Source organism: Schistocerca americana, chromosome 1 (genome assembly GCF_021461395.2).
Source record: "Schistocerca americana isolate TAMUIC-IGC-003095 chromosome 1, iqSchAmer2.1, whole genome shotgun sequence".
Classification (NCBI taxonomy): domain Eukaryota; kingdom Metazoa; phylum Arthropoda; class Insecta; order Orthoptera; family Acrididae; genus Schistocerca; species Schistocerca americana.
The window spans coordinates 478,206,802-478,233,314 of NC_060119.1; the positions used below are offsets into that span (position 1 = coordinate 478,206,802).

General features: G+C 40.8%; 1 protein-coding gene across 2 annotated transcripts in view; it reads right to left on the reverse strand.

Moving 5' to 3' along the window:
• Window positions 1-4,195: 4,195 nt before the first annotated feature.
• Window positions 4,196-26,513, reverse strand: part of LOC124624016 (ornithine aminotransferase, mitochondrial) — an 81,649-nt gene continuing 59,331 nt past the window's right edge. For both annotated transcript variants that reach the window (XM_047149080.1, XM_047149081.1), the window contains exons 2-7: window positions 17,423-17,545; window positions 16,673-16,897; window positions 10,774-10,997; window positions 6,435-6,686; window positions 4,584-4,836; window positions 4,196-4,473 (exon numbers count right to left, since the gene is read on the reverse strand). In XM_047149080.1, the coding sequence (XP_047005036.1) occupies window positions 4,304-4,473; window positions 4,584-4,836; window positions 6,435-6,686; window positions 10,774-10,997; window positions 16,673-16,897; window positions 17,423-17,545 (1,247 nt within the window). In that variant the 3' untranslated portion in view covers window positions 4,196-4,303. The remainder of the gene's footprint in view (window positions 4,474-4,583; window positions 4,837-6,434; window positions 6,687-10,773; window positions 10,998-16,672; window positions 16,898-17,422; window positions 17,546-26,513) is intronic.

Below are 26,513 nucleotides of genomic sequence, written 5' to 3' on the forward strand. Positions count from 1 at the left end.
ATAGCTCACACTACATTGGTGCCAGCTGAGTCTATCAGTAGATCGGGTTTCACTAGACATGGTCTGCACCTCAGTACGTATGGGAAGGGGAGGCTGGCAAAGCATGTAGGTGAGAGTGTAGTGGGTGGTGGTGGGATCACTCATGGAAAAATTCCTGTAGTCGTTGGTGTTAGAGCTGCACCCTTTTTAGATTGAAATCAACTGATAGGCATGCCTGCTTAAAGGACGTCCCTCTAACAAAGGAATCGCCTACAGAGGTGGTCAGGTATCAAAGTAGAGAAGGAATTAGCATATTTCATCAAAATACAAGAGATATTAGACATAAAGTTAGTGAACTTCTTATGGATGTTGACTGATGTTATTGGTATATCGGAGCACCACTAAAATAATTTGATAATTCAGAGGCTACTTTTACTAGGATACAGATGAGCTGGCTGTTTTTCAAGGAGTTCTTTGCGGAGTGGGGGAGTGGCGATGTACGTAAAAAACAGTATTCCATTTGAGTCAACAGACGTATCGCGGCATTGCACTGAACAGGTATTTGAATTTTGTGAGGGGCAGCTGAATTTAGTAAAACTAAACTTCTAATTCTTATTGTTTATAGGTCCCTAACTTCAGAGCATTTGCGCTGTAGTTAGAGAGGGTTCTTGGTTCACTTTGTAGGAAGTACCAAAAATTACTTGTGTGTGGTGACTTGAATATTAATTTTGTATGTGACTGTGCAAGAGAAAGGATGTTGGTAGATCTCCTAACCTCATATGATCTGATGCAGATTGTGTTCTTTCCAACTAGGGAGCAGGGGAACAGTAGCCCAGTCAAAGACAATATTTTTATTCATTTCTTATTACTAGATGGGCATTCTGTTAGTAAAAGTCTGAATGGCCTTTCAGACTACGATGCAAAAATTTTAACACTAAAAGGTTTTTGTACTCAAATGTTATGTATAATTACAAACTATGTAGAAAAGCTAATCCAACGGCAATAGAGTTTGTTAAACCTCGTTAAGGATCAAGAGTGGCAGGATGTTTATTGTGGCGATAACATAGATGAGAAATATAATGCTTTCCTTAACACAGTCATTGAAAGCTGCTTTCCATTAGAATGTTCTAACCAGGGTACTAGCAGAAAAGACCGCCTGGGTGGCAGACTGGTGGTATAAGGATACAATGTGGAACAAAGTAGGAACTATATCAAACTGTTAGAAGTAGTCACAATCAAGCTACAGTAGCCCATTGCAAACTGTATCGTAGGTGCTTAAAAATATTATTAGGAAGGCCATTGTATGTGGTACGTAAATAGAATAGCTAATCCACAGGATAAAATTAAAACTATATGGTCAGTTGTGAAGGAAGTGTCTAGTCAGCAGCACAAGGTCCATGATGTAAAGTCAGTTCGTAGTAAAAATATTTCTGTTACTGACAAATCAGCTACACGTACAGTATTTACCAATCATTTTCTGAGCATTGCTGGTGAATTAAATAAAAGTTCAGTTTCTACAGGGAATCACAACAGTTGGCAAATTCCTTTCCGAGATTGATGTCTGAAATACTCCTCTGTGATACAGACAAGGGGGAGATTAAGTCAGTAATTAAATCACTGAAGACTGGGAGTGCCTAGCAGAATATTAAAGTACTGTGATTCACATGTTAGCCCTGTACTTGACAATATTTGTAATTCTTCATTTAAGAATGGTCAGTTTCCTGAGCGATTAAAGCACTCAGTAGTGAATAAAAACGGAGAAAGAGATAATGCAGACAATTTTAGACCTATTTCTATGCTATCAGTGTTTGCTAAAGTTATAGAAAAGCCTGTGTGTATAGCGATAATTGATCATTTTATATCACATAATTTGCTATCAGATGTACAGTTCGACTTTAGAAGTGGTTTAACAACTGAAAATACTATATTTTCTTCTCTCTGTGAGGTACTGGATGGATTAAACACCAAGTGTCTAACGTTAGACATCTTTTTTTATTTAACTAAGGCGTTTGATTGTGTTGAACACAAAATATTGCTCCAGAAGTTGGACCATTATGGAATTCGGGGAGTAGCTCACAATTTATTCACCTCTTAATTTAATAACAGACAGCAAAAGGTCATTATTCACAGTGTTGATAATGGCTGTGATGTGGGGTAAGAGTACAGCACAGTCAGTTAATTCCCATAAGATTTCACACACATTTGAACATTTTTTCAAATAGTGCAGTTCATGACATAAGTTCATGGCTTGTAGAAAATAAACTAACGATACATCACAGTCAGACTCGGTTTTTTACAGTTTCTAACATACAGTTCAACAAAACCCGACGTTTTAATTTGACAGAATTGACATACGATTTTGAAACTGAACAGTTCAAATTTCTAGGTGTTCAGGTAGATAGTAAATTGCCATGGAAAGCCCTCGTTCAGGATCTTCATCTACATCTACATGGATACTCTGCAAATCACATTTAAGTGCCTAGCAGAGGGTTCATCGAACCACCTTCACAATTCTCTCTTATTCCAATCTCGTAAAGCTCTCGGAAAGAAAGAACACCTATATCTCTCAGTACGAGCTCTAATTTCCCTTATTTTATCGTGGTGATCGTTTCTCCCTATGTATATTTTCGCATTCAGAGGAGACAGTTGCTGATTGGAATTTCGTGAGGAGATTCCGTAGCAACGAAATCGTCTTTCTTTTAATAATGTCCAGCCCGAATCCTGTGTCATTTCAGTGACACACAATCCCATATTTCGCGATAATACAAAACGTGCTGCCCTGCTTTGAACTTTTTCGATGTACTCCGTCAGTCCTATCTGGTAAGATCCCACACCGCGCTGCAGTACTCTAAAAAGAGGACGGACAAGCGTAGTGTAGGCAGTCTCCTTAGTAGGTCTGTTACATTTTAGAAGTATCCTGCCAATAAAACGCTGTCTTTGGTTTGCCTTCCCCACAACATTTTCTGTGTGTTCCTTCCAATTTGTTTGTAATTGTAATTCCTAGGTATTTAGTTGAATTTCAAATACTTAATGCTGCCATTTTTACTCTTCGAATTGTATCTGAAGTAAGTGATAGTTCGACACGGAAAGCAGTCTACTTTGTTTATTCTGATTTACTTATGTCGTATGATACTGTATTTTGTGGTAACACTTCCTATTCTCAAAGGATATTTTTGGCCCAGAAACGGGCATTTCGGGCAGTAAGTGGTGTACGTTAGCGACCCTCTTATCGACCCCTGTTCACTAGTCTGGCTGTTCTGACACTGGCCTCTCAATATGTATATTCTTTACTGTCGGTTATTGTTAACACTGTCAGCTTATTCCCGAGAATTAGCACCTTTCACTCACTTAATACTAGACATAAATCCAATCTGCATTTGAATCTCACTTCCTTCACTCTTGCGCAGAAAAGTGTGCAGTGTACTGCTACATCCATTTTCAATAAGCTACCACAAGAATCCAAAAATCTTAGCAGTAATCCACGTGCTTTCAAATCGAAACTGAAGAGTTTCCTCATGGGTCACTCGTATTCCGTCAAGGATTTCCTTGAAAAATTAAACTGATTCCTGTGTTCTATTGCTGATTGCGTTTACATGAACTTATAGCTTGTCTTTTTTCATTTCATATAGCTTGTCTTTTTTCATTTCATAACCATTTTATTTCATCTGTTATTACTTTTACGTTGTAATTTCATGTACTGAGACATTCCTTGACCTAGGAGATTTGCTCCTCAATTTGGCCCTACAGAACTAGACGTATAAAATAAGTAAGAGGTGAGCAGAGCAATTACTAATCGTCTAATTCCTCGGTTCAAGTACATCCTAAGAATGTCTTGGTTCACAAAACAAATTATTTTTCCTAATGCCAAGTAAGATGTCATGATATTTCTAAAATATCTCGAGTAAAATGTGTTCCAATCTACTGATATTTTGTCGTGATACTTTGTAATGATTCCTACAAATAGACAACTACTGTTTTCTTCAGTCTTTTACAAAAATTGAGATAGCATTACGTCTCCGACGATCTCATATCTCTGACACCGTAGGAGTCAAGGCAGGTGGAAACTAAGGTTTCACGCTCCTTTTTCCCTTCAATGTAATACATGTTTTGATGGTGCTTCTAAGTCTGTTAAGTCAAAAAAGGTAATTGTCATACTGTACATATACGCCAACATGCTGACGATTTTCAGTTACTTATGGTATTCATAATAGCTCTGTAGAGAGCAATAAAGTTTATTTTGACAAAGATTATAATACACACACAAGTTATCTTTATTGTAATGTTCATCCATCTCTTGAATGTCAAGAGGACAAAGTGTCTACATCTAACTCTTCGCAAATGATAGTACAGTCTCCTTTATTATCCTAATGCAATCACGCATTTCCTCCTCCGTGATGACGAGTGGAGGAGCGAAACGGATTATGTCTCCATGTGTGGGTTTGGCAAGCAGTCCATTCTCCTTTAGTTTCAGGCACACTTCCCACGCATCGAACTCTGTAAATCCAGAAGTTTTGAGTAAATTTCTCCATTCTACTGGTGTTTTTCGTAAGTTCTACAAAAACTGAAGACTTACCATAGCAGACAATGAAAAACATGTAACTTACTTTTGTTGATGACAATGGCATTCAGGAGGCCCTTTCCACGCACAATCGACACAACGTCTTTGGGAAGTTGCGAGAGTTCGTCACGCAAAAGCTTTCCCATTTTCTCTGCATTTGCCGCGAGATTTTCTTCCAGCAACACCTTCAAAGCAGCAATGCCCACACGGCACGCCAAAGGGTTGCCACCATAGGTGGAGCCGTGCTCTCCAGGCTTTATGCACAGCATCACGTCGTCGTTAGCCAGCACTGCCGACACCTACGGTAGTAAACAGCTTAATGAGTAACACATCGGTACACTACTGTGTCAGCGTAATCACTTAATTGACCATTCAAAACATTGGCAGCTGGAGCAAGAAGGTGAAGATCGATATAAATGTAATCAAAATCCGAGGAAGAACGGATTCATGTCCGTATTACCTATGTATTTGTTCAAGTACGTTATTCATCACTCTATGCGACCACAATAGAACAAATTTCTGAAATTGTATTTTTCCTATCAGTTGTACACGCTTAAAACTCCTCTTTACTTTTCCATAAGCGTCTGCGATCTAACATTTTGTGGGCACAAACCTTTCCATTCTATGTCACATGAGAGTCCCAGGTTACATCTCTAGTAATGATAGATCTTTCGTGTGGGAAGAATGGGGTGGAGTATTTCTATTGAAGACAAATGAAAAGAGCTGCTTGTACTTCGTCTCTCTAGGACCTGATCAGCTCCGTTAACCACTGCATATTCCCATCATCTAATGTGGCTTCGAGGTGTGAGGAATCTAAGGGCTGTCGAAGGTGTTGCCATCCCTCAGGCGCTGATGCAGCATTGGAGCGTCACACTGCTGAACGTGTGTCGAAGCTTCTGTACAGGTACATTTTTTTAAGTGCTCAACAGAAGTGTGTGGGTTGTACATAGGGTGTTCCCGTATTAGAGATTCTTAGAGGGACCCACTGACGTTTTATTCATGCACATGCAAATTTTGCATCCCCATGATCACACCACGGGAGTGCGTAAAACTGAATGGCTGAAAGAGCATGAACGTCCTTTGCTGTTTCGGATCAAGTTCAAATTTTGTAAGAAGGTTTTGAAAGGTACTCAGTGGTTCCATCCTGTAAAGGAGAGCAAAAGTTGGGTTTGCGATACATTCCAAAGCGGTCAGATCACATTCAATGGGGTTGCAGCCTTACTATGTCCTGCTGCTCATTGCACTGAGAACTGTAGTTTTCAGCTACGAAATGTGTGACAGTAAACACCTCAAGAGAAGGGGTAAGGCCTTTTCATGTCGATTCTGAGAGGTAGTGTGTCTGAAATGTTTTCCTCGCCCATCTGTGACAACACGGCGTGATTTCAACTCCGGGCATTGCGGTTCTGACCTCCACTGCAGAGGCGTCCAAAGGAGGGGTAAGCTATGGGTAGGGGAAAGTGTGAGAATGCTCCCAAACTGTGACACATCCAGGGTTGCGTTGAGCAGAGTTTTGATGAATTTTGGTGCCAATGAAATGTCATTAACTCACCTTAAACCTCACATGACCTTCTGACCTCTGGACTTACATTCACTTGGGACGACACCTTGCTGTTTGAGGGGTCGTCGATCCCAAAGGTGACGTCGTAGGGCACCATGCTTCTGCACAATTACAGAGGACGGTTGTAGGGACCTTTGAGCCAAATTTCACACTTATGTGTGGCAATGGGCGGAAATCACGAGGTTTCAAAAAAGTGACCCATTATGTTGTGCAGGGTAAACGGCAGCAGTTAGGCAGAGATGATGAGGCTTTCACAAGATACACTAGAGAGCTGCGTCAAACGAGAGTTCGCACTGATGAGAACAAAAGCAGAGGCTGCACAACCTGTGCTGTACTCACCGGGTAAACGCCGCCAGAGAGCGCCTTCCCTAAGCACAGAATGTCCGGCTTGACTCCCTCGTGGTCGACGGCCAGCATCTTGCCCGTGCGCGCCAGGCCCGTCTGCACCTCGTCGGCGATCCACAGTACGTTGTGGCGCGAGCACAGCTCCCGGACGCCCCTCAGGTAGCCCTCTGTGGGCACCACCACCCCGGCCTCGCCTTGTATCGGCTCCACCATAAAGGCGCACACGTTGCTGTCCTTCAGAGCTTCCTGAAACAAAGTGTTCACACGAGGGAATTAAACCAACCTGCAACTAGTGCAAATGATAGCTTGGAAGAAGCGCAGATGCTGGCGGTGTCTTTATGCCAGACAGAGATTTCGAGCTGGATACATGCCTTTGGCGATACGTGAGCTAAGAGTTACGTTACGCTTCGCAGACCGACAAGCTACAGACCAAGTAAAATGGCACAGCAATTAATGCACTTTACACGCACTTAGGAACAGCGACACTCAAATCCTTATCTATCTATTGAGATCAATCTACTTTTGTTTATCAGTCCTGTAACAAGTTTTACGAGCCTCATATAGTAAATAGATTTTAGTCCTCACAAGTTTTGCAAAAGAATTACTTGATAAAATAGACTAATAGATATAATATTGCTCAACCTTACCCAGATACATACTAATGTATGAATAAAAAGTGCGTAATATACTATGTGTTTTGTGTAATGAATCGCTCCATGTTATTTTATAGGTAGGTCTTATGTTAAGATGTAAATTGGCTGTATACAATCAGCATACATCAAAGGTTATCTACCTAGTGTAGCAGTGAGACTAGCACTGAGAGAATGATAATTAAGTTGACTGTTACTAAAGCAATTTAGTCAACAAACGTGGAGCTAACCCATCAATAAAATGGTTGAATTGATGATGGGGAAAAAATATATCCATTTCGCTATTTAGCATCGTTCTCTCAGTGCAGGGGCATGCCTTCAGGTTTCCTCAGTGCCAACGAGTAAAGTAAATGAAACATGTTGAAAGATTAAAATTATGTGCCGAACCGAGACACGAAATCGAGATCTTTGCCTTTCGTGGGCAAGTGCTCTACTGACTAAAAATATTCCCCAGCTTGTGGCTAAGCCATACTTCTGCAATACCCTTTCTTCTAGGAGTGCTAATATTGTAAGTTTCGCAGGAGAGCTTCTGTGAAGTTTGAAAGTTAGGAGTTGAGTTACTGGCGGAAGGAAAGCTGAATAGTCGTATGTATGCCAGTTATCAAATTGCTGACACTGATTTGAGCTGCTTGGATAGCTGAGTTGGCAGAGCACCTGCCCGTGAAATGCAAAGGTCCTGCATTCGAGTCTTGGTCCGGCACACAATTTTAATCCGCCAGGAAGTTTCATATCAGCTCACATTCCACTGCAGAGTAAAAATTTTATTCTAAAAAGTAAATAACATTTTACAAAATCTCCGTTTCTTCACTAATTAAGAGCAGACGTTACAACTGACAGTGCCTGAAAAATGAAAATGGCTTAGATCAGTGTTACCAACTTGCTAACTGACACGACTACTGACAGCTTCTAGAGTAACACAGCTTACACACGACTCAACATCGTAACACCCAACTGCAGGTAAGACTCAAAGTATCCATTACTGTCAGGATAGCTACCTGACTCCTTTGTCGATTAAAACTTCTTATATTGTTCCTTTAAGCTGGAAGTCAATTTACTGATTGATTCAGTGACTAATAATAGCAAAGCGATTGCGTCATCAAGTGTCGATTTTACACTCATGCAAATCATATTTCAGAGAAAAAGGCATAGAATGGCAATTCTAAAAAACAGAATTAATTTTTAGTATTATTACAACAACGCACCACGGAAAAAACAACGACAATACACCACAGAAACAACAAGAACAACAACGACGACGACAATACACCACAGAAACAACAAGAACAACAACGACGATGACCACGCATCACGGAAAAAACAACAATAACAATGCACCAGGAAAAAACCATAGGGCACCACAAAATACCATAGGGCACCACAAAAAATCGTTGCACACTGTAAAAACCAGTTAAATTGTGCGCACCAAAAAGGATTAAGTAATGCAACTCAAAAAAAGATTAGATACTCCACAAATAAAGATCCAGTAATGCACCACAAGAAACACGATCAGATATTGCCCCACTAATGTTTATTTACAGTCTCCTGAGTTAGTGATCATATAAACATACATACAGTTAATTAGAAAGGCCTAAATAAACATGTCAGAAATGCGTAGTACCGTAAGTCAAATTTTTATTTTGCCACAAACATCGGTACTAAACAAGAATACCCGGAAAACTGAAATCATGACATCTGGATGTAAACCAAATCAGACATACGCATCTTTTCTATGATTTAATAGGATAAAACGGAATGTGCATTGTTCAATAAACACATTTCTAGCAAATGCCAGGATGGATTTGGAATACAGTCACGAATTGGAGAGTGTAAATGGAAAACATTGCAAGTGGCATTTTTTCACAAAATGTATTTTCTGTGCTATTGTGTTCTTCGTAATCTGATGCATATGTCTGTCCTTCATCCAAGTGCCAAATCATGGAGAAAATGTTTGAAGCATTCCTTAGCACATGGTGCATGGATTTTGGGCGAGCAGTGCTTCCCTTTGCAGTTCCAGTATTTGAAAGATACGATAAATGTTTTTGATGACTAAAGCTCTATTAGTTAAAAGTTTGAGCTGTATTTCTCTACTTGTATTACCACCAACGAAACGTAGTATCTCAGTACAGCTTTGAACAATAGGTTTCCTGGTATGGCACTTACAAAGTTTTTATTAAAATATTTATTTCGTAATTTGCCCTTTTTGCGGTGATGCGGTGAGCAGCATAATTTTCTGGTACTCAGAATACCTCCTCGATTTTTTTATCTGCAAATCAGTTATGTACGAACAATGATACATTGTTTTTTCACTCTCTGACTAATGTGAGACTTAACGTAAAACGTTTTCCACTTCCACTTACCAATTGTAAACTACAGGCAATGTGACAACACAAACGAAGAAATCAAACATTTGTAGCTCGCTCTAAGACTAAGGCGTAAAAATAGTCTAAAGCGATATACGTTTCATCAAACTCAACGCGGTTTTGTTGAAGATTCGGAGAACAAGTATTTGTTTTTAGTTTAAAATGTTGCTGACAAATTCGCTGTGTTTCTGGAGCATTGTGATGAAGAAGCTTAGCGTCATCACAGCTGATGGTAGTGGGCTCACAACCGATTATTGAGATAGGGAACCAACGGTCGATAATGAGTTCAAATGGTTCAAATGACCCTGAGCACTATGGGACTTTACATCTGAGGTCATCAGTCCCCTAGAACTCAGAACCACTTAAACCTAACTAACCTAAGGACATCACACACATCCATGCCCGAAGCAGGATTCGAATCTGCGACCGTAGCGGTCGCGCGGTTCCAGACTGAAGCGCCTAGAACCGCTCGCCACACCGGCCGGCCGATAATGCGTATTTATTGTTTTATGGAAACACACATCATACACTTCATAACAACGACGTAGTTCACAGGAGTTGTTTAAAGCGACGACCGCCAGTCTCAATGCATGTATGTATGGCAACGGAGCACGAATTTATGTCGCATTCTCAAACATCCCTCGTGTCTGTCGCACCAGGCGACAGGCAACTCGAACCCTAAAAAGCAGGTCTGCGTCCGTTTCTATGAGTGTTTCATACATTAACATCTTGACGTCAGCCCATAGGAAAAAGTCAAGAGGAATGAGATCCGGCGATCGGGCTGGCCATGACAGAGGACTTTCCCTTCCAAGTGAACGATAAGGGTATGTGTTGTTCAGGTGCTCGTGGCCATTAACATGGAAGTGGGCTTGTACATCGTCATATTGGAATCACATCCTTTAGCAGACAAGAGATACAGTCTCCAAGATTTGTGGCAGTACACCTCGAAGAAACACCAAGCAACGTGGACCAATTGAACGGGGAGGCAGCAAATAGGGTCTGTTTGGTGGTCACTAGTGTACGCCGTTTAGCACTCGCTGCCAGTTCCAGTGTACAACAGACACACTGGCTCTTTCCCAGAGTGAAGCAGGACTGCATGCGGCGCCGTTGCAATACATGCACAACTGGCGGTCGTCGGTTTGGACAACTGCTATGAACACGTTGTTATGAAGTGTATGCTGTGTATGTCCAGAACACAATAAATACGCGTTTCCGACCATTGATCCCCTCTTTCAATAATCGGTTGTGAGCTCACTACCATCTGTTTCAACTTGACCCAAAAGATTTGATACATCCTACATACAAAGCGAAGTACGACTTTACCTCAAGCGCCTTGAGGTCGTTGTAGGGGATGACGGAGAAACCGGGCATGAAGGGACCGAAGCCACCGTAGCTGGAGGGGTCCGTGGAGCTGGAGATGGCGGACAGCGTGCGGCCCCAAAAATTGCCCTCCACGAACACGATGCGCGCCTGGTTCTCGGGGATTTTCTTCTTCATGTAGCCCCACTTGCGGGCCAGCTTACACGCCGTCTCTCCAGCTTCCACACCTGGAAAAGAGTAAATCAGATCAAGAGACGAGAACCAAGCTTAATCTCACAATGTAACAGCAATTTTCGTTGCACATTTGGAACGCCACAAATATTAACTCATTACCGGAGTTTCAGAGTTATAGCGTTTTCATAAAATCGGGCTCTACTCACAGGCAGCAAAGTCCAAGGAAATAGCACAGGTTCCAGAACAATAGTCTATTAAAGTTCTAAAGAAGCGAATTCTACTATGATACGTGCAATTTGTAAAGTAGTAATCACAAAGAATTCTGTCGACCTAAGTTTGGACGTTTTGGACTAACATATGCCGTGTATACTCCTGTTCAATGCAATGCCTTCTTTACACCAAATATGATAGATAAAACTTGCAGAGCCGCGCGGGATTAGCCGAGCGGTCTAAGGCGCTGTAGTCATGGACTGTGCGGCTAGTCCCGGCGGAGGTTCGAGTCCTCCCTTGGGCATGGGTGTGAGTGTTTGTCCTTCGGATAATTTAGGTTAAGTAGTGTGTAAGCTTAGGGACTGATGACCTTAGCAGTTAAGTCCCATAAGATTTCATACACATTTGAACATTTTGAACATTTGAAAACTTGCAGACGGTTAATTCTGTATTACATCTGGCTGCTGCAGAATGTCTCAAATTTTGATCTTGGCCTTCCGGGGACGGCCCATTACCAACTGTATCATTTTATGACAGCTTAGATCAAATTACTGTTTCACTCAGCCCTCCCTTCTAGAAATGTTACTCACTTAGCGCCGTTGAATAGGGTTATGGGGTTTGGAAGAAATGGAAAAGAAGATGGGAATGGAGACACTGTCCAATCATGGGATGGCTGAATATGGAAAGGACCGACTAAACGGATAGATCCGGGTTCGATTCATAGAGCTGCTTTCTGGTTTAGCAGGCGCTGATCAAAGTTGTCTGGTGTTTCGATAAACAGGCATCTTAGCGCCAGTGAGCCATTAGATAGTAATTTGTTCCTTTTCTACTGCCAACAACCTCTGATTATACAACAGTGAAGATACCTGCACATCTGTGCACTTACGTATAGCACAGAACATGTATCGTCTCTGCAAAGACAACTTTTGCACTGACTCGTGGCACTTACGATTGACAAAACAATTTACTGACCTCGTGTCTCTTCACCTTGTGGCTTGAGCGCTGATAATGGTAGGACATGGCCATCAGGTAAAAGAATGCAAGAATAAGACTAAAACAACATTTAACAATCGTCTAGTATAGTACACAACATTCGACTCCACTTGTTCAAAAGCTTGCCCGTCACGAACACGACAGACTTGAGAGCGACGAACCATGAACTTTCTGACACTGGTAGCAGAACATTGGGTTTGGCATGTACGGTCAGACTGTGGTAACTTCATAGCCTACTTTGATCATGAATGGAAGCACCACTCTATAAACGGTGAGAAGGAATGTGCTTGTAGGCACTAAGGAGGCATCTACCTTTTTCTTCACCCAATGGACGGCAATGACACCCTGATCAGAGAGGTATGTTTGGACTTCGGCCTCAGTCAGACCATTGAGCATTCTATAGTAAATAACACCATGGGAAGAAGTAAGAGTTCTATGGACCTCAACATGAACAGGATAGCCATGGAGAAGCGAAGTGGCAAGCAGTTTTTGTGCTTGAGAATCAGAAGTAGTCTCCAAAATCAAAGTGCCATTCTGTAAACAAGAGTAGGAGTTCACAGGGCCAGCAATGGCATCAACACCTTACTGAATAATAAACGGACTTACCACTGCAAAGGACTGCCTGTCTTCAGTACGTGAAACCGCGGTGCAGCTGTGAGGGTCTTTGAATTGGGAGCTATGTTCTGTTTACGTTTAGTAGACGTGGACTGCAAAGATGATGATTGGCTCATTGTGAGGAAATCCCCCCATGATTGCCAGCACCTCCGATGGTGTGCTCCTTCCACCTGGGGGCTCCCTTTACAAAGTGGTGCACTGGCTTTAGGTGATTGTTCACACCTCCTGAACGCCTGACAGAGGGACCAACCGGCAATTTGGGAAGGTAGCAGCTCAGGCAACCACCCCTCCCTGGGCCTGGCCTGTACCAGGGGGTACGTGCAAATCCTACCAGTTGGCCTGGGGCTGGGAATTTCATGTTACCCTGCCACCTGTTACGCAGCAGACATGTGAGTTGGTCTTCAGGAGCGCACAGGAAGGAAGAAGAAAAAAAAGAGGAGCCTCGAATACCCAAGCAGAGGAAGGACAGGAGAAGGTGAACGAACAAAAGGAAAAAGGAACGAAAATCAGTGGTGAGACTGTTCGTATGTCAGCTACGGACAGTGTGGAACAATTCCAAAACTATCCTGGACGTGTTCCCCAATGGAGGGGAAAAAGACTAGCAACAGGATAGGCATGCAGCAGGGAACGGGAAAGGTGCCACGAAGGCTGGGGCGAGGTGGTAGCCAAGCACAAACCTGCTGGGGTCTAGAGACCTGAGGACCACCAGACTCCACCTCTGAGGTCTTTTTGTTCTTCTTGGATGATTTCGATTGCTGGTGGGGGGAGGGGGTCCCAAGAGACCCCTTCCTAGTGAGGAACGCCGAAGGAAGATGTTGCTTCTACAGCTTGAGGTTGGGGATCGATGTGCCAGTGTGTGTGGGGAGTCAACATTCCCAAAGTGGGTGTGGGGGAGGCAAGAGGGGGGGGGGGGGGGGCTGCAGCAACCAGGGGAGTGGACTCGACAGGCCAACGTAGAAGGCACAAAGGGCGAGGGTAAGGTCTCTATAGAGGGTGATGTGACAGGAGCAGCAACCGTTGCCACCACATGAACAGGAAGCAAACTACCACCTTTCTTCTTGGCATACTGATACGTGACTCATTCAAGAGTATTGTATTTCGAGTTATTCTTCTCTCTTTGGAAGATGGTGCAATCCAGCAAATGGGGGAAATAGTGCTTGCTGCAGTTGTTACAGACAGGAGGAGGCGCACAAGGAGTGTTCATGTGCAACTGATGTCCACAATCTCTACAGAAGGGGATGGCGTTACAATTGGTGGACATGTGCCGAAATTTCGTGCATTTGAAGCACAGCATGGTATGGGGATCATACGATTTCACATTGCACTGATACACCATCACTACGACCTTCTCAGGCAACGAGTCGCCTTCATAGGCCAAGATGAAAGCCCCAGTGTCAACAGTATTGTCTTATGGTTCTCACTGGACACGATGGACGAAATGCACTCCCTACCCCTCCAATTTGGAACTTCAATCGTTATCTGTCTGTAAAAGGAGGCTGCTGTGGAAGATGATACCTTATACAATACTGAGACTTACGGTGGAGTGATAGTTACAGCAATGCCACCCAGGTTGTCACAGGTGGGGAGCACAGCAAGTAACCGTTTTAGTCAGGACTGAACCACTTTTCACTTTCTAAATCGTTGCTAATTCCCTAAACCTGCATTAAAGGTGTTCAACAAAAAGAATAGCTTTTAGTCAAGAAATAATTTCCGTTGGTCCTAAACCAAACTAAGTGCTAGGTGGAGCATTTGTTCCCACCTCTTCGCCATAAATTTCTTACATGCAATAGCCAGGGAAGGAACGTGTCGAGTCATATCCAGCCGCAGCAATGGCAAACTGGCTGTTTGACTATTGCTTAGAGTCCCCGTAACCAGCCATGACAGGTATAAACTCCTTGGAAGATGCTGTGAGTTTCTAGCTCAGGCACCAACAGTGTGATAAGTACTTGCAGCAGGAAAAGGGATGTAACACTGCAAGGGTCGGTGTCCTGTGCTGGCTTAGCAAAGAGCTTGCCTGAAGACTTTATATTTTTCCAACGATCATCCTTACACAAAATATGGCAAGTACATGAAAACGAAAAAGTTTTCAGTTTTATAATAGATGGACAAAGAAAGAGCTTATGCTTTGCATTAACATGAACATTAACAGGATAAACAAGTTGCTTTAGAAAATCCATTCTTTAACAGTGAAAATTCACATCTGTTGAAGGAAAAAGGTATTTTGATATTACTTGAGGCTTAGAAGGAAAGCAAGTTAAAGTAAAAAGGTGCTGTGCATTGTTTCCTAAATCATGTTTGACGTGAATCAAAGTTTTCAAGACTCTGCTTGTCTATTAAATTAGCTGAGTGCAACCCCATAGCCAGCCGCTGTGGACGAGCGGTTCTAGGCGCTTCAGTCCGGAACCCCGCTGCTGCTACGGCTGCAGGTTCGAATACTGCCTCGGGCATCGATGTGTGTGACGTGCTTAGGTTAGTTAGGTTTAAGTAGTTCTAAGTCTAGGGGACTGATGACCCCAGATGTTAAGTCCTATAGTGCTTAGAGCCATTTGAACCATTTTTTACAACCATATAAAATACTTACTGGCTATGTTTCCGCAATTATATAATATATTTTTTGTATTGTTGGTACATTCATACATTTTTTGGGTGAACCCATGAACCCAATGTTTTAAAATGTGACGATACTTTTTCCTGGCCTTTCAGTTCTCAGCCATGAAGAGCGTTTTCCATACTATCGCTACCTGAGACTACACCCACCAGTGTTAACGTGGGAGAGATGGAAAGCCGAAACCAGAAGCGCGAAATGGTCCAGTGGAACAAATACCAGGGACGCAGACGCTCTTTCTGTGGCTGCTACAGACTACAGTTCATCCCAAACACTGCGCAGTTGACTCGCCCGGCCAGAGCCACTGAAGACGGCTCCTACCTTAATGGTGGGTGTCTGTTGGTCGCATCATGTTTCCGGTGACGCAGTTTTATCAGCTAGCTTTGACTAGTGTTAACTCTTAACAGAACGGTCTTTCAAACTTGGGAAATCTGAGCAAAAGCATTCAAGGAGGGGATTCTCAAGACAATAAACCCTCCCTCGCCGCATCACACGAAGGGTGACGAGCATACTTCTGATAGATCCGTAAAGCTCTGTGAAATCAGTCACGTGAGTTTGGCTGTCTGTCAGCATCTCAGGGGTATACATGGAGAAGACATGCTATGCTGAGGACCCAAGTTCCATTCCTTCTACTGCTAGGGGTTTTCCCTTGGTGTAAAAACTGTAACAGGGTGCACTCAAGCTCGTGATGCCAACTGAACAGTTACTTGAAAGAGAAGTAGCTAAGCCGACAAGAGGGAGGTAGGTGTCATAACCCCATGATGCGCGTCCAAACTGCTTCAGAGGTTGACTAGGCCGTCAGTTGGTTCCGATTGGCTTGTCACTCGCCAGAATGGTGATGCTTTATTTTCTTTTTTCCGGACAGTTCTGTTTTTGCTTCGGTATAAATTAAATCTGTCATCACTAGTTTATTAATACTAATTCAGTATTCCTCGTTCATGAATCACGAATTGTGTCTCTCAGTCTCACTTTCACTGTTCAGTTTTGGGCTAAACTTAGTGACGTTGTGTTGACATTACGTTTAGTTTAAACACACCGTTATATGATAGTGATGTTGCCTTCCGTTCAGTTGATGTCCAAAGTGAATCGATCTTTACTGTAATGAGCAGCTGGAGACCAGTCAAAATCAGTTTAATAGTCGTAATGCGCTTTGGAGGTCAGGCGAGAATCCATTTTCCTCCTGAGAAAGGTGCTATTGGGGATGGTTGGGCCAGGGATCCTTTACGTCATAACGTTCAGGAAACAACCATTGAGCTTATCGACAAGTTGGAGGCGGCAGAGCGTGAGCTGCGGGGGCGCACGTACCAGTGTTCATGGGCAGCAGCTTGTCGTAGCCAAAGAGGCTGGTGGCGAACTGCTCGTACTCGCCCAGCACGTCCGAGTGGAAGGCGCGCGACGTCAGCGTCAGCACGTCCGCCTGCTGCTTGAGCGCCTCCACGATGCGGGGGTGGCAGTGGCCCTGGTTCACCGCGGAGTACGCGCTCAGGAAGTCGTAGTAGCGGCGGCCCTCCACGTCCCACATGTACACACCTGCGAACAAGCCGTGCACCCGCTCACTCGAGCTGCAAATACTTCAATTACAACACATCCATTCCAAGAAAAATTGGAATTACGTTAGCCGTAAATGAATGCAAATAAAGATTAATGCTAGTGCCTGTACCATCTCTTCACTAGGACAGTTGCCCAAGACGACAAATACAGGCGTCTGCACATTATCACATGAGCAAAGTTTATCACTTCTTTTATGTAGTCTTAATACTCTGAAGTCCACAATTCTATAAAAGGAAAAATCTTTATTAGTTTTAGGAGCCAAATTCTGATGCCCCACATGTTAGACAAGGTATACATCTACATAAGCACACACACAAAAACCAGCCCAAGGAATCATCAAGCTGCAAGCCACCACCTATGTAATGGTCTCAGTTTGGAATTTGGTGAGGTAGAGTCCACCGTTTCACCTTGCACCCCATCCCCCTCTCCTCTCCACCCGCCATCCCCCACTGTGTGCCTTGGGTATCACACAGCCGTATCGTACCACCGTTTGAGATGACTTACCCTTGCCTCGGCAGAGTGCGACTGGCAGCGGGTGGTAGTTGTGGGCACCGTACTTCTCCTCCCTCTCCAGCACCTGCTCCGTCGTCAGCTTCTGAGACATCTTCGGCTGGGCTGCGGCACTTGCTGCAACACCAAGCAAAAAAATTTCTTCTCTGCTACATAAAAGGCGGAGATTCAATACGAAACGTGGGTAAAATGTCACGCGGTAAAATAAAAAGCTGAAAGGAACGCAGATATATAACAACACGAGAGAGGCTAATACGAATAAGTGTACAAGACTGTGTTTCACAAATATGACAGTGAGACACTTCAGATATAGGTAAGAATTTAACACCGGAGTGAGACTAAAAATACAATGTCTTCATCCGTCAACTGCATCTATACATTATCTTACCAATCATGGGCTGAATGCTGCGTATCTGTTCAAAATCAAAAGACAGACGAATGAAGATTTTGCCTGCAACGGTGTGGGTCTTGCTGAGATATGTTGATGATGTCGCAGTTAAGGGAGGACGTAGAACAATTAGAAGCGATGCTGCCCCAGATGCAAATCACTTTCATCTCTTCCTTGTAACAGAACGTAAGATCGTGTATGTCAGTAATTTTCGTGTATGTCAGTAATTTCTTTACGTGTAATGTTTTATGTAAATATAGCCTTTGACTGCGAGTTTAACGACTAAGAGACAGTTATCTTTGGACATGCGGAAAGGAGGTCGATCTTTGGGGGAGGTGGAAAAAGGACTTTGGAGAGAAAAGCGTGGGCTAGAGGAGGTGCGAATACAGATGTGGTGTGAAACAATGTCTTATGGCATATTATTGTAGAAGTGTTAAATGTGAATAAATGAATTAAATAGTGATTTGCAAAACTAATGTAACGTTTGCTCTCTAAAAATCAAAATACCACATCGCCCTACAAACCAGTTAGTCTCATCCAAACACAAAGAAAACCGCGGGAACATCGCAGTGGAATCACCTCTAGACTTCACGAAGACAACAACGCAGCCATCGATATGAGTTAAGTACCAAACTGTTCGTACTTGTTAACGACCTCGGACTATAAATTTGAATCTCCTGTAGTACCTGAAGTCACCATGTGGACAAAGGAGTAGGACAACTTATATACAGTAGACATCATAGGAAGAGGTCTGTTAAACTTGGGGGCTCGTCCGGGATATTACAGTTAAATGCGATGGGACTAATTGCGCTTCGTTTGCGGAACATTACAAACTTTATAATTCGTAAAACGTGAATAACATTGTACACGTTTCCTGGACCAGAAAAAGTAGTGTGTTTTAAACTTTTCGTCAAGACTGTATCCAAACACGTGGTGCCATCATGACGCTATCAGAAGAAATTAAAAAGGAAGTTGGAGAAATGTTAGACTCGAACGTGTGTGGTGTAAGTGACGATCCAGATGACTCACAAACCGAAAGAAAACCGGATCAACAGGACTGGGTAAGTTTACTCTTTGCCAGAATGGGACAAATGCAGACCGAATTAACAAGGGCAATGAACTCAAATAGTGAATTCCTAGAATCGAAAATAAATGCATCTAGTGAAGCGCTGGAAGCAAAAATGAAAAGCAACGGTGATGTACTGAAAGAAGAGATCTCAAATTTAAAACTTCAATTAGGAGAAAGTTTGAAGGGCGTGAACTCCAAAATTGAAGCTATAGAGAATAAGTTTGTGACCCTAGAAAATAAGTTAGCCACAGTTAGCTCAAGTCAAGGGAAAGAGATTGAAAGGTTAACTGCAGCTCAAAGAACTGTGGAGGAGAGGGTAGACAAATTAAGTCTAGATACAGAATCAAAAGTTAACTCCTTAGATGCTGAATTAAATAAGATACAAGAGTCTGTAACATGTAATTTAAGTGTAATAGACAAGAGATTCACTGAAATGCAAGATAATTTTGTGTCTAGAAATTTATGTATGAATGGTGGAAGTGTGTGGAGTAATTCACCTGTAAAAAGTTTTCCTTGTGATGATTTACACCCTGTAGATTTTTTGCAACACTGCTCTGACAACCTTGTTACTGGCATGTCTGATAATCTAAAGATTAAATTTGTTAAAAAATTTCTTGAGGGAGAAGCTTTGTCTTGGGCAAACCAACATTTTGATGAGTGGAAAACGTTTGATGATTTTAAGAAGAGTTTCTTAAATAAGTTTTGGTCTGAGACTGAACAGGGTAGAATAAAAAGTGAATTTTTAAATGGGCCAATCTTCAGGGGCAGAAACCACTCAATGAAAGACTTTTGCAGGGATCAACTTAGGAAATTGGTGCATCTAGATAAACCCTTTGACGAAATGACGCAAATTGATGCCCTTAAAAGGAGGTTACCTGAAAGAATACAGTGGGAATTAGTGCATGGACCTGACGACTGTTTAGACCAGTTTCTAAAATATATAGACAAATTAGACAGGGCAATGGAGAGAAATGTGCAACAGTTTAGTAACGGAAACCATTACAGTGGGAGGTGGAATTCTGATTACCGTGGAGAGAACCCTAGAAGGGACGATAGAGATTTTCGGAATGAACACCAATATGATAGAACAAGAGAGTACAATGCTAATTGGAGAGGGAGTAACTGGGAAAGCAATGGTGTAACTAGGAACAACAGATGGGAAGGTAACAACAGAATGAATACAAATTGGAGGAGTGACAATAGAGGTAGACATCCGGAAAACTCCGGACCGCCTCAATGAAGGTCCACAGCTTTGGGGCGAACCGATTTAAACATAATAGGACCACTAACTTTCACACAAAACCCAATACTGTAAATAACTGTACCATTAACAAACAGGTTAAAAACCAGGAATACCAAGTGAATTATATAAATTTTGATAAAAAATTTTGGGATGCTATGTGGCACAGTAGACCACCACAAAATAAACATAGGAGAGACCAAAGTTCTGACTCAATTCTGGATGAGGAGATGTTAAATGATTTTTACAGGTGGGCAAAAAGGGGAGAGCAAGCTAATAATGAAGAGAGTAACAAATGTTTTAGTTCAGAATTGGGGGGGGTTGTTCACACAAAAAGGTAATAGTGAATCAGCTGATGATAAACCTAAGCAACAGGAAAAAGAATCAACCATAGAAAGTGAAAAACAGAGAGAAATAGATGAAACTGGCAGTAAAGTATACCATAGTAGTGATGATGTTAGTATTTTTGATGTGAAAAGTATGGTAAGCAAACCAGTAAGTGAGTACAATGTTTTTATTGAAATAAATAATGAAGTTTTGGAACTTGATGATAGTTGTAGTGACGAAGTACAGGAATATGATAAGAATAATGAAGTGACAGCTGAAAATCAATTGCTACATGCCTTTCCTGATGAGCTCATGGTTAATCAAAGTGGTGATAACAAAAGTGAAAATATTGTGAAAGAATTAGATTTGCGTGATATTATTGAAAGTAAAGGAAGCCAATTTTTAGAAATCCTGTGGAACCAGTATAATGAGAATTGTAGTAGCAAAGTGTTTTGGTATCGTCTAAGTATAATTAGTAGAGTTTTATGCCCACGCTGGTGGGAGAGTAAAAGAAAGAGTCTGAGTGAAAGGTACATAAACAGTAAGGAGATATTTTGTGTGCAGCCAAAGTGTAAACTTGACACTAGTAACTTAGAATCTGAAAATCAGGTAAACCTGATGAAGACTGAAAGGGAGGAAGGAGATGGAAATTATAAAGAAATTGAAAAAGATTTATTATATGAAGTCCCCGAGGGGAAGGCAGATGAAAAGGAATTAGGCTGTCCATACATTAAAATAAGAGTAAATCAGTGGGAAGGGCACTGTCTTATTGATACAGGAAGCCCCATATGCGCAATTTCAGAAAAATTTAGAGATAAAATTAGAGATGGTAAGAACTTTGTAGAAATGCCGGTTGTAGGGGTAAAAATCAGAGGTGCCACTGGTAGGCAAAGTAAGGTAGTTAAGAGTCAAGTATTGTTAACGTTTCAAATTGAAAATGTGGAGTTTGAGCAGGGTTGCCTTGTGGTCCCAAGGTTAGAAGAAAATATCATTTTTGGCATGGATTGGGTCTTAAAAGTGGGTGTAAGCTTCTCTTGGGAAGATAAGACTGTTGTAATTACTGAACCTGAGAAAAATAGTATTCTGAAAACAGAAATGTACATCCTTAACTGTAGTAATTCTTGCAACCATATCAAAGCTGTTGTAAGCAAGGTAGATAATCAAGCCATAAGTGATAACACATCCTTTGATCTTATAAATGAACAAAATTTCGAAGAATTAGTCGAAGTAAAATTGAAGGAAGCTGTAAATCTAAGTGAAAGTCAGAAAAATCAGTTAAGAGAAGTGTTATGGGAATTTCAGGATACATTCAGTGAGAGACCAGGGAAGGTAAAAGACTATCAGTGCAGACTTCAACTCAGAGATCATCATCCTTTCTTCCTAAAACCATATGGCATTCCATTCTCCAGGAAAAAAGATGTAGAAAGGGAAATCCAAAAAATGGAAACTTGGGGGATTATAGAAAGGAGTAGAAGTGCTTACAACAACCCATTAGTAGTTGTGTCTAAGAGAAATGGTGGGGTTAGACTTGTACTTGACTCTAGGCACCTTAATAAGTTTTTGATTAGAGAAAATGACCATCCTGACAATATGGATGAACTCCTGCACAAATTTGATAATGTAAAATTTATGAGTAGCCTAGACTTGACATCTGGTTTTCACCAAATACCACTTGAACTTGATTCTAGGAAGTATACTGCCTTTTTGTATGGTGGCAAAAGTTACCAATATTGTGTTGTCCCTTTTGGATTGAATGTATCGGTGGCTGAATTTATCAGAGCACTGGATTTTGTATTAGGTGATGAATTGTCTTCAAAATTAATAGTATATGTAGATGACATTCTTGTAACTGGAAAAACCTGGGAAGATCATCTAAACCTTCTGAGACAAGTCTGTTCAAAATTGAGGGAAGGGAGAATGACCGTAAAATTGGAAAAATGTTGTTTTGGAGTTAATGAACTGAAATTTTTGGGGCATAATATTTCAGAAAAGGGAATCTTACCTGATAAGGATAAACTTGAGGCCATTGTAAACTTCCCTACTCCCAAGAACAAAAAACAACTCAAGTCCTTTTTTGGTCTCACTGGATTCTATAGAAAATTTCTTAGTACCCAAGCTTTAAATGCAAACTGCTTATGTAACTTACTAAAAAAGAATACTGTTTGGGATTGGACACAAGAATGTCAGGATGCGTTCGTGGAAATAAAACAACAACTGTCCCAAAGTCAAATGTTGTATAGACCTGTTATGTCGTTACCATTCTGTATAATGACAGATAGTAGTGAGACAGGTTTAGGGGCACACTTGTTTCAAAACATAGAAGTAGAAGGAAAATTAGAACACCATTCTATTGCTTTTGCTAGCCGGGTTTTACAAAAGTATGAAAAATCATATACAGTCACAGAGAAGGAACTACTTGCCATCCACTGGGCATTTAATAAGTTTAAAAGTTATCTGTTAGGGCACAAGGTAATTGTTTTCTCTGACCATAAAGCTCTATCGTACATTCAGGAGTGCAGACTCTATCATGACCGTATAACAAGGTGGGTTTTATTCCTTCAACAGTTTGACTACGAGATCAAATTTATTCAGGGTAAACATAATGTCATTGCAGATGCCCTTTCCAGACTACCAGTAGGTGCAGATGTTGAAAATACTTATGGAAAAGAGGAGAAAGAGTTCAAACTTATGTACTTAAAGGGTGTAAAAGATGAAGCTGAAATACTGAAAATCTGTAATGATATTCGTAGAAACCAAAACCATGATGAAAATTGGAAGTTGGTTAAAAGTTATATAGGGAAAAAGGGAGGAGAAAAGGTAGATCAGTATTATAAAGTACAAAAAGGGATTTTGTTTAGGAGACCTAGACCTGACTTAGACAATTGGAAACTATGTTGGCCTGAGCAATGTATTGACACGTTAATCAGTTACATACACGAAAGCTTCGGACACTGCGGGGCAACAAAATGTATACAGAAGATACAGGAAAATGTATACTTCTATAATATCAGTAGGAGAGTGAAGAAAAAACTTGAAACCTGTGATCGTTGTCAGAGAGTAAAAGTGAGCAACCAAACATCTAAAGGATTGATGCAAAACATTTTACCAAATAAAAACCTTGAATTAACAGCTATTGATCTATATGGACCACTACCAAGGTCAAGGGGAGGGTATAGTTACATCTTCGTTATAGTTGACGTTTTCTCTAAATTTATAAAATTGTATACATTAAAGAGAGCAACCAGTAAACAAATTATCATCAAGCTGACGAATCATTATTTCACAAATGTTGGTATTCCCCAGGCCATCATGTCTGATAATGGGTCACAGTTTACATCTAAATTATGGAAAAATTTTATTGAAGATACAGGAATAAAACATATCTTGATTTCGGTTTGTCACCCATCAAGTAACCCAGCAGAAAGGTACATGAGGGAAATTGGAAGGCTCTGCAGAACATACTGTAGTAAAAATCATGTTAATTGGATTGAAAATGTTACTGACTTTGAGGATATAATGAACAGCCTACAGCATTCATCCACTGGTTTCTCACCTTACGAAGTAATGTTTAATAGACGACCTGCAAATTTTATTTCTGAGAATGTTGATTTCCCACCTTGTCAAACTATGACACCCCAGGAAAGAGAGACAGCTGTTAGGAACACTATGAAAAGACAAGGAGAAGTAAGAAAGCGGAGACATGATGCAAGAAGTAAAGGAGTACAGTTCAGGGCAGGAGATCTGGTTTTAGTAAAAACACAGGAAAAATCTAGATTGATGAGTTCTGAAATAAAGAAATTTTTTGACATCTATATAGGCCCCTTTGAAATCAAGGAAAACCCACACCCTAATGCCTATAGGCTAATCTACCCAAAATCCAAGAAGTTATTTGGACTGCGCAATGTTACAGAGTTAAAACTCTACAAACATGACCCATAAAATAGTCTTTAATAAGTAAAATGCTGCTCGGGAAGAACTAGTTGACTGGCCCAACTACATCACTTTATTGTTTTATCATTCAAGGAAAACTTCATGTCAAAGTGTGGGACTAGGTCAGCTAAAAGTATGAAGTAGATTTTGTGTTAATGTGAATTATGTCTGTACTAATTTCTCTTTGTTCTCTAGTATACCCATTCATTAAATTTGGTATGAGATCAGTGTGTCTGGCTACGAACCATTCTACAGTGTCATAGTAATGTCTCTTAACCGAAACCAAAGTTAATGATGTGGACACTTTTAAAGTAATAAGATATGAATAGTGATTGTGTGTAAGAAGACAAAACCTTGTCATTTGTAAGCTATGTCAGATGGAACGTTATTTAATGGATAAAGCAAACTGGAGGTACTTGTCAGATTATGAGAGTGTACTTTGAAAGACCAGGTATGTTATAGTGTGTTAAAAATATAGTGGGTAGTCATGACATTTAATCATGCAAATTAAGAATGTATTGAGGTTTAGAGCATTATGGAAACAGATGTTGGTGTATTACTTTTGAAACACTTGTGATGGATTGAAGGTTATGTGATACTAATTTTGAAGTTTATATTGTGGGAGAATATTTTGTAATAGTTTAGATAATTTAATGTTAAAGTGAATGAAGAGCTGTTAGGAATTTATCCCATACCCTGTTACACAATTTGGAATAATTTCTGTTCATGGCAATATGCTATTTGAGCACAGGAGAGTAAATAAAAATGAAACGCTGCTTAATAATGATGTAAAGTTAAGGTATAAATACTAACAATCTTACACAATTTAAGTGTAGAGTTTGTCATAATTTGACCTATAAAGCTGAAATAGATGTACAATGTGAGGATACTGCAATTATAGTCGCAATCATATGGAACGTCTCAGCTATCTCATTATAAAGGACACATTAAATCATAAATATGTAAACCAATCTGACTCTGAAAATACAGTGCTGATCGCACATAATTGAATTTGCACTGGATTCACCATGTGATTCCATTCATCACGTATACATGAATTTTCCCTAAGAGACAACCATTTGACATTGTGTATAAGTATTACAATATTTTGAATTATGTCTATTTTATGTATGTGGTTAAAAGAACCTGTGTATTTTAGAATAATGATTTCTTTAGATTTAATGGTTGTTTTGGGCACAATCCATACCATAAGGTATTTTGTTGAAGCACTTATATTAAAAGATTGTGAGAGATGCCTGCATTCCACAATTCACTTAATATATTCTAAAGAAACCACTGACAATCAGAAGAATGAGGTTAACTAAGATGCATTAAGTCAGTATTGAAGTAAACTTGAGTTTATGCATATACTATATAATTATGTACCCATCTTAACACGGCTGTTCAGCTACCATGATCAATTAAATATAAGGTGCCATATTTTATTGTTAGTTATAAGCTCATTACACTTATTGCTCAATACAGCCAATGTAACTTTCAAATTGTATATCATGGAAAGTGTATATATATATATAACTAAGATCACTTGGGAACCAATTTTATTACTAACTTTCGGAACTGGAAATTTTATTATGATGTGTGTATTAGACATATTTTATTCCATAGTGACACACAATCCCATGCATGCCATGCACGGACTTGTGTGGGGGGGGTATTGTAACAGAACGTAAGATCGTGTATGTCAGTAATTTTCGTGTATGTCAGTAATTTCTTTACGTGTAATGTTTTATGTAAATATAGCCTTTGACTGCGAGTTTAACGACTAAGAGACAGTTATCTTTGGACATGCGGAAAGGAGGTCGATCTTTGGGGGAGGTGGAAAAAGGACTTTGGAGAGAAAAGCGTGGGCTAGAGGAGGTGCGAATACAGATGTGGTGTGAAACAATGTCTTATGGCATATTATTGTAGAAGTGTTAAATGTGAATAAATGAATTAAATAGTGATTTGCAAAACTAATGTAACGTTTGCTCTCTAAAAATCAAAATACCACATCGCCCTACAAACCAGTTAGTCTCATCCAAACACAAAGAAAACCGCGGGAACATCGCAGTGGAATCACCTCTAGACTTCACGAAGACAACAACGCAGCCATCGATATGAGTTAAGTACC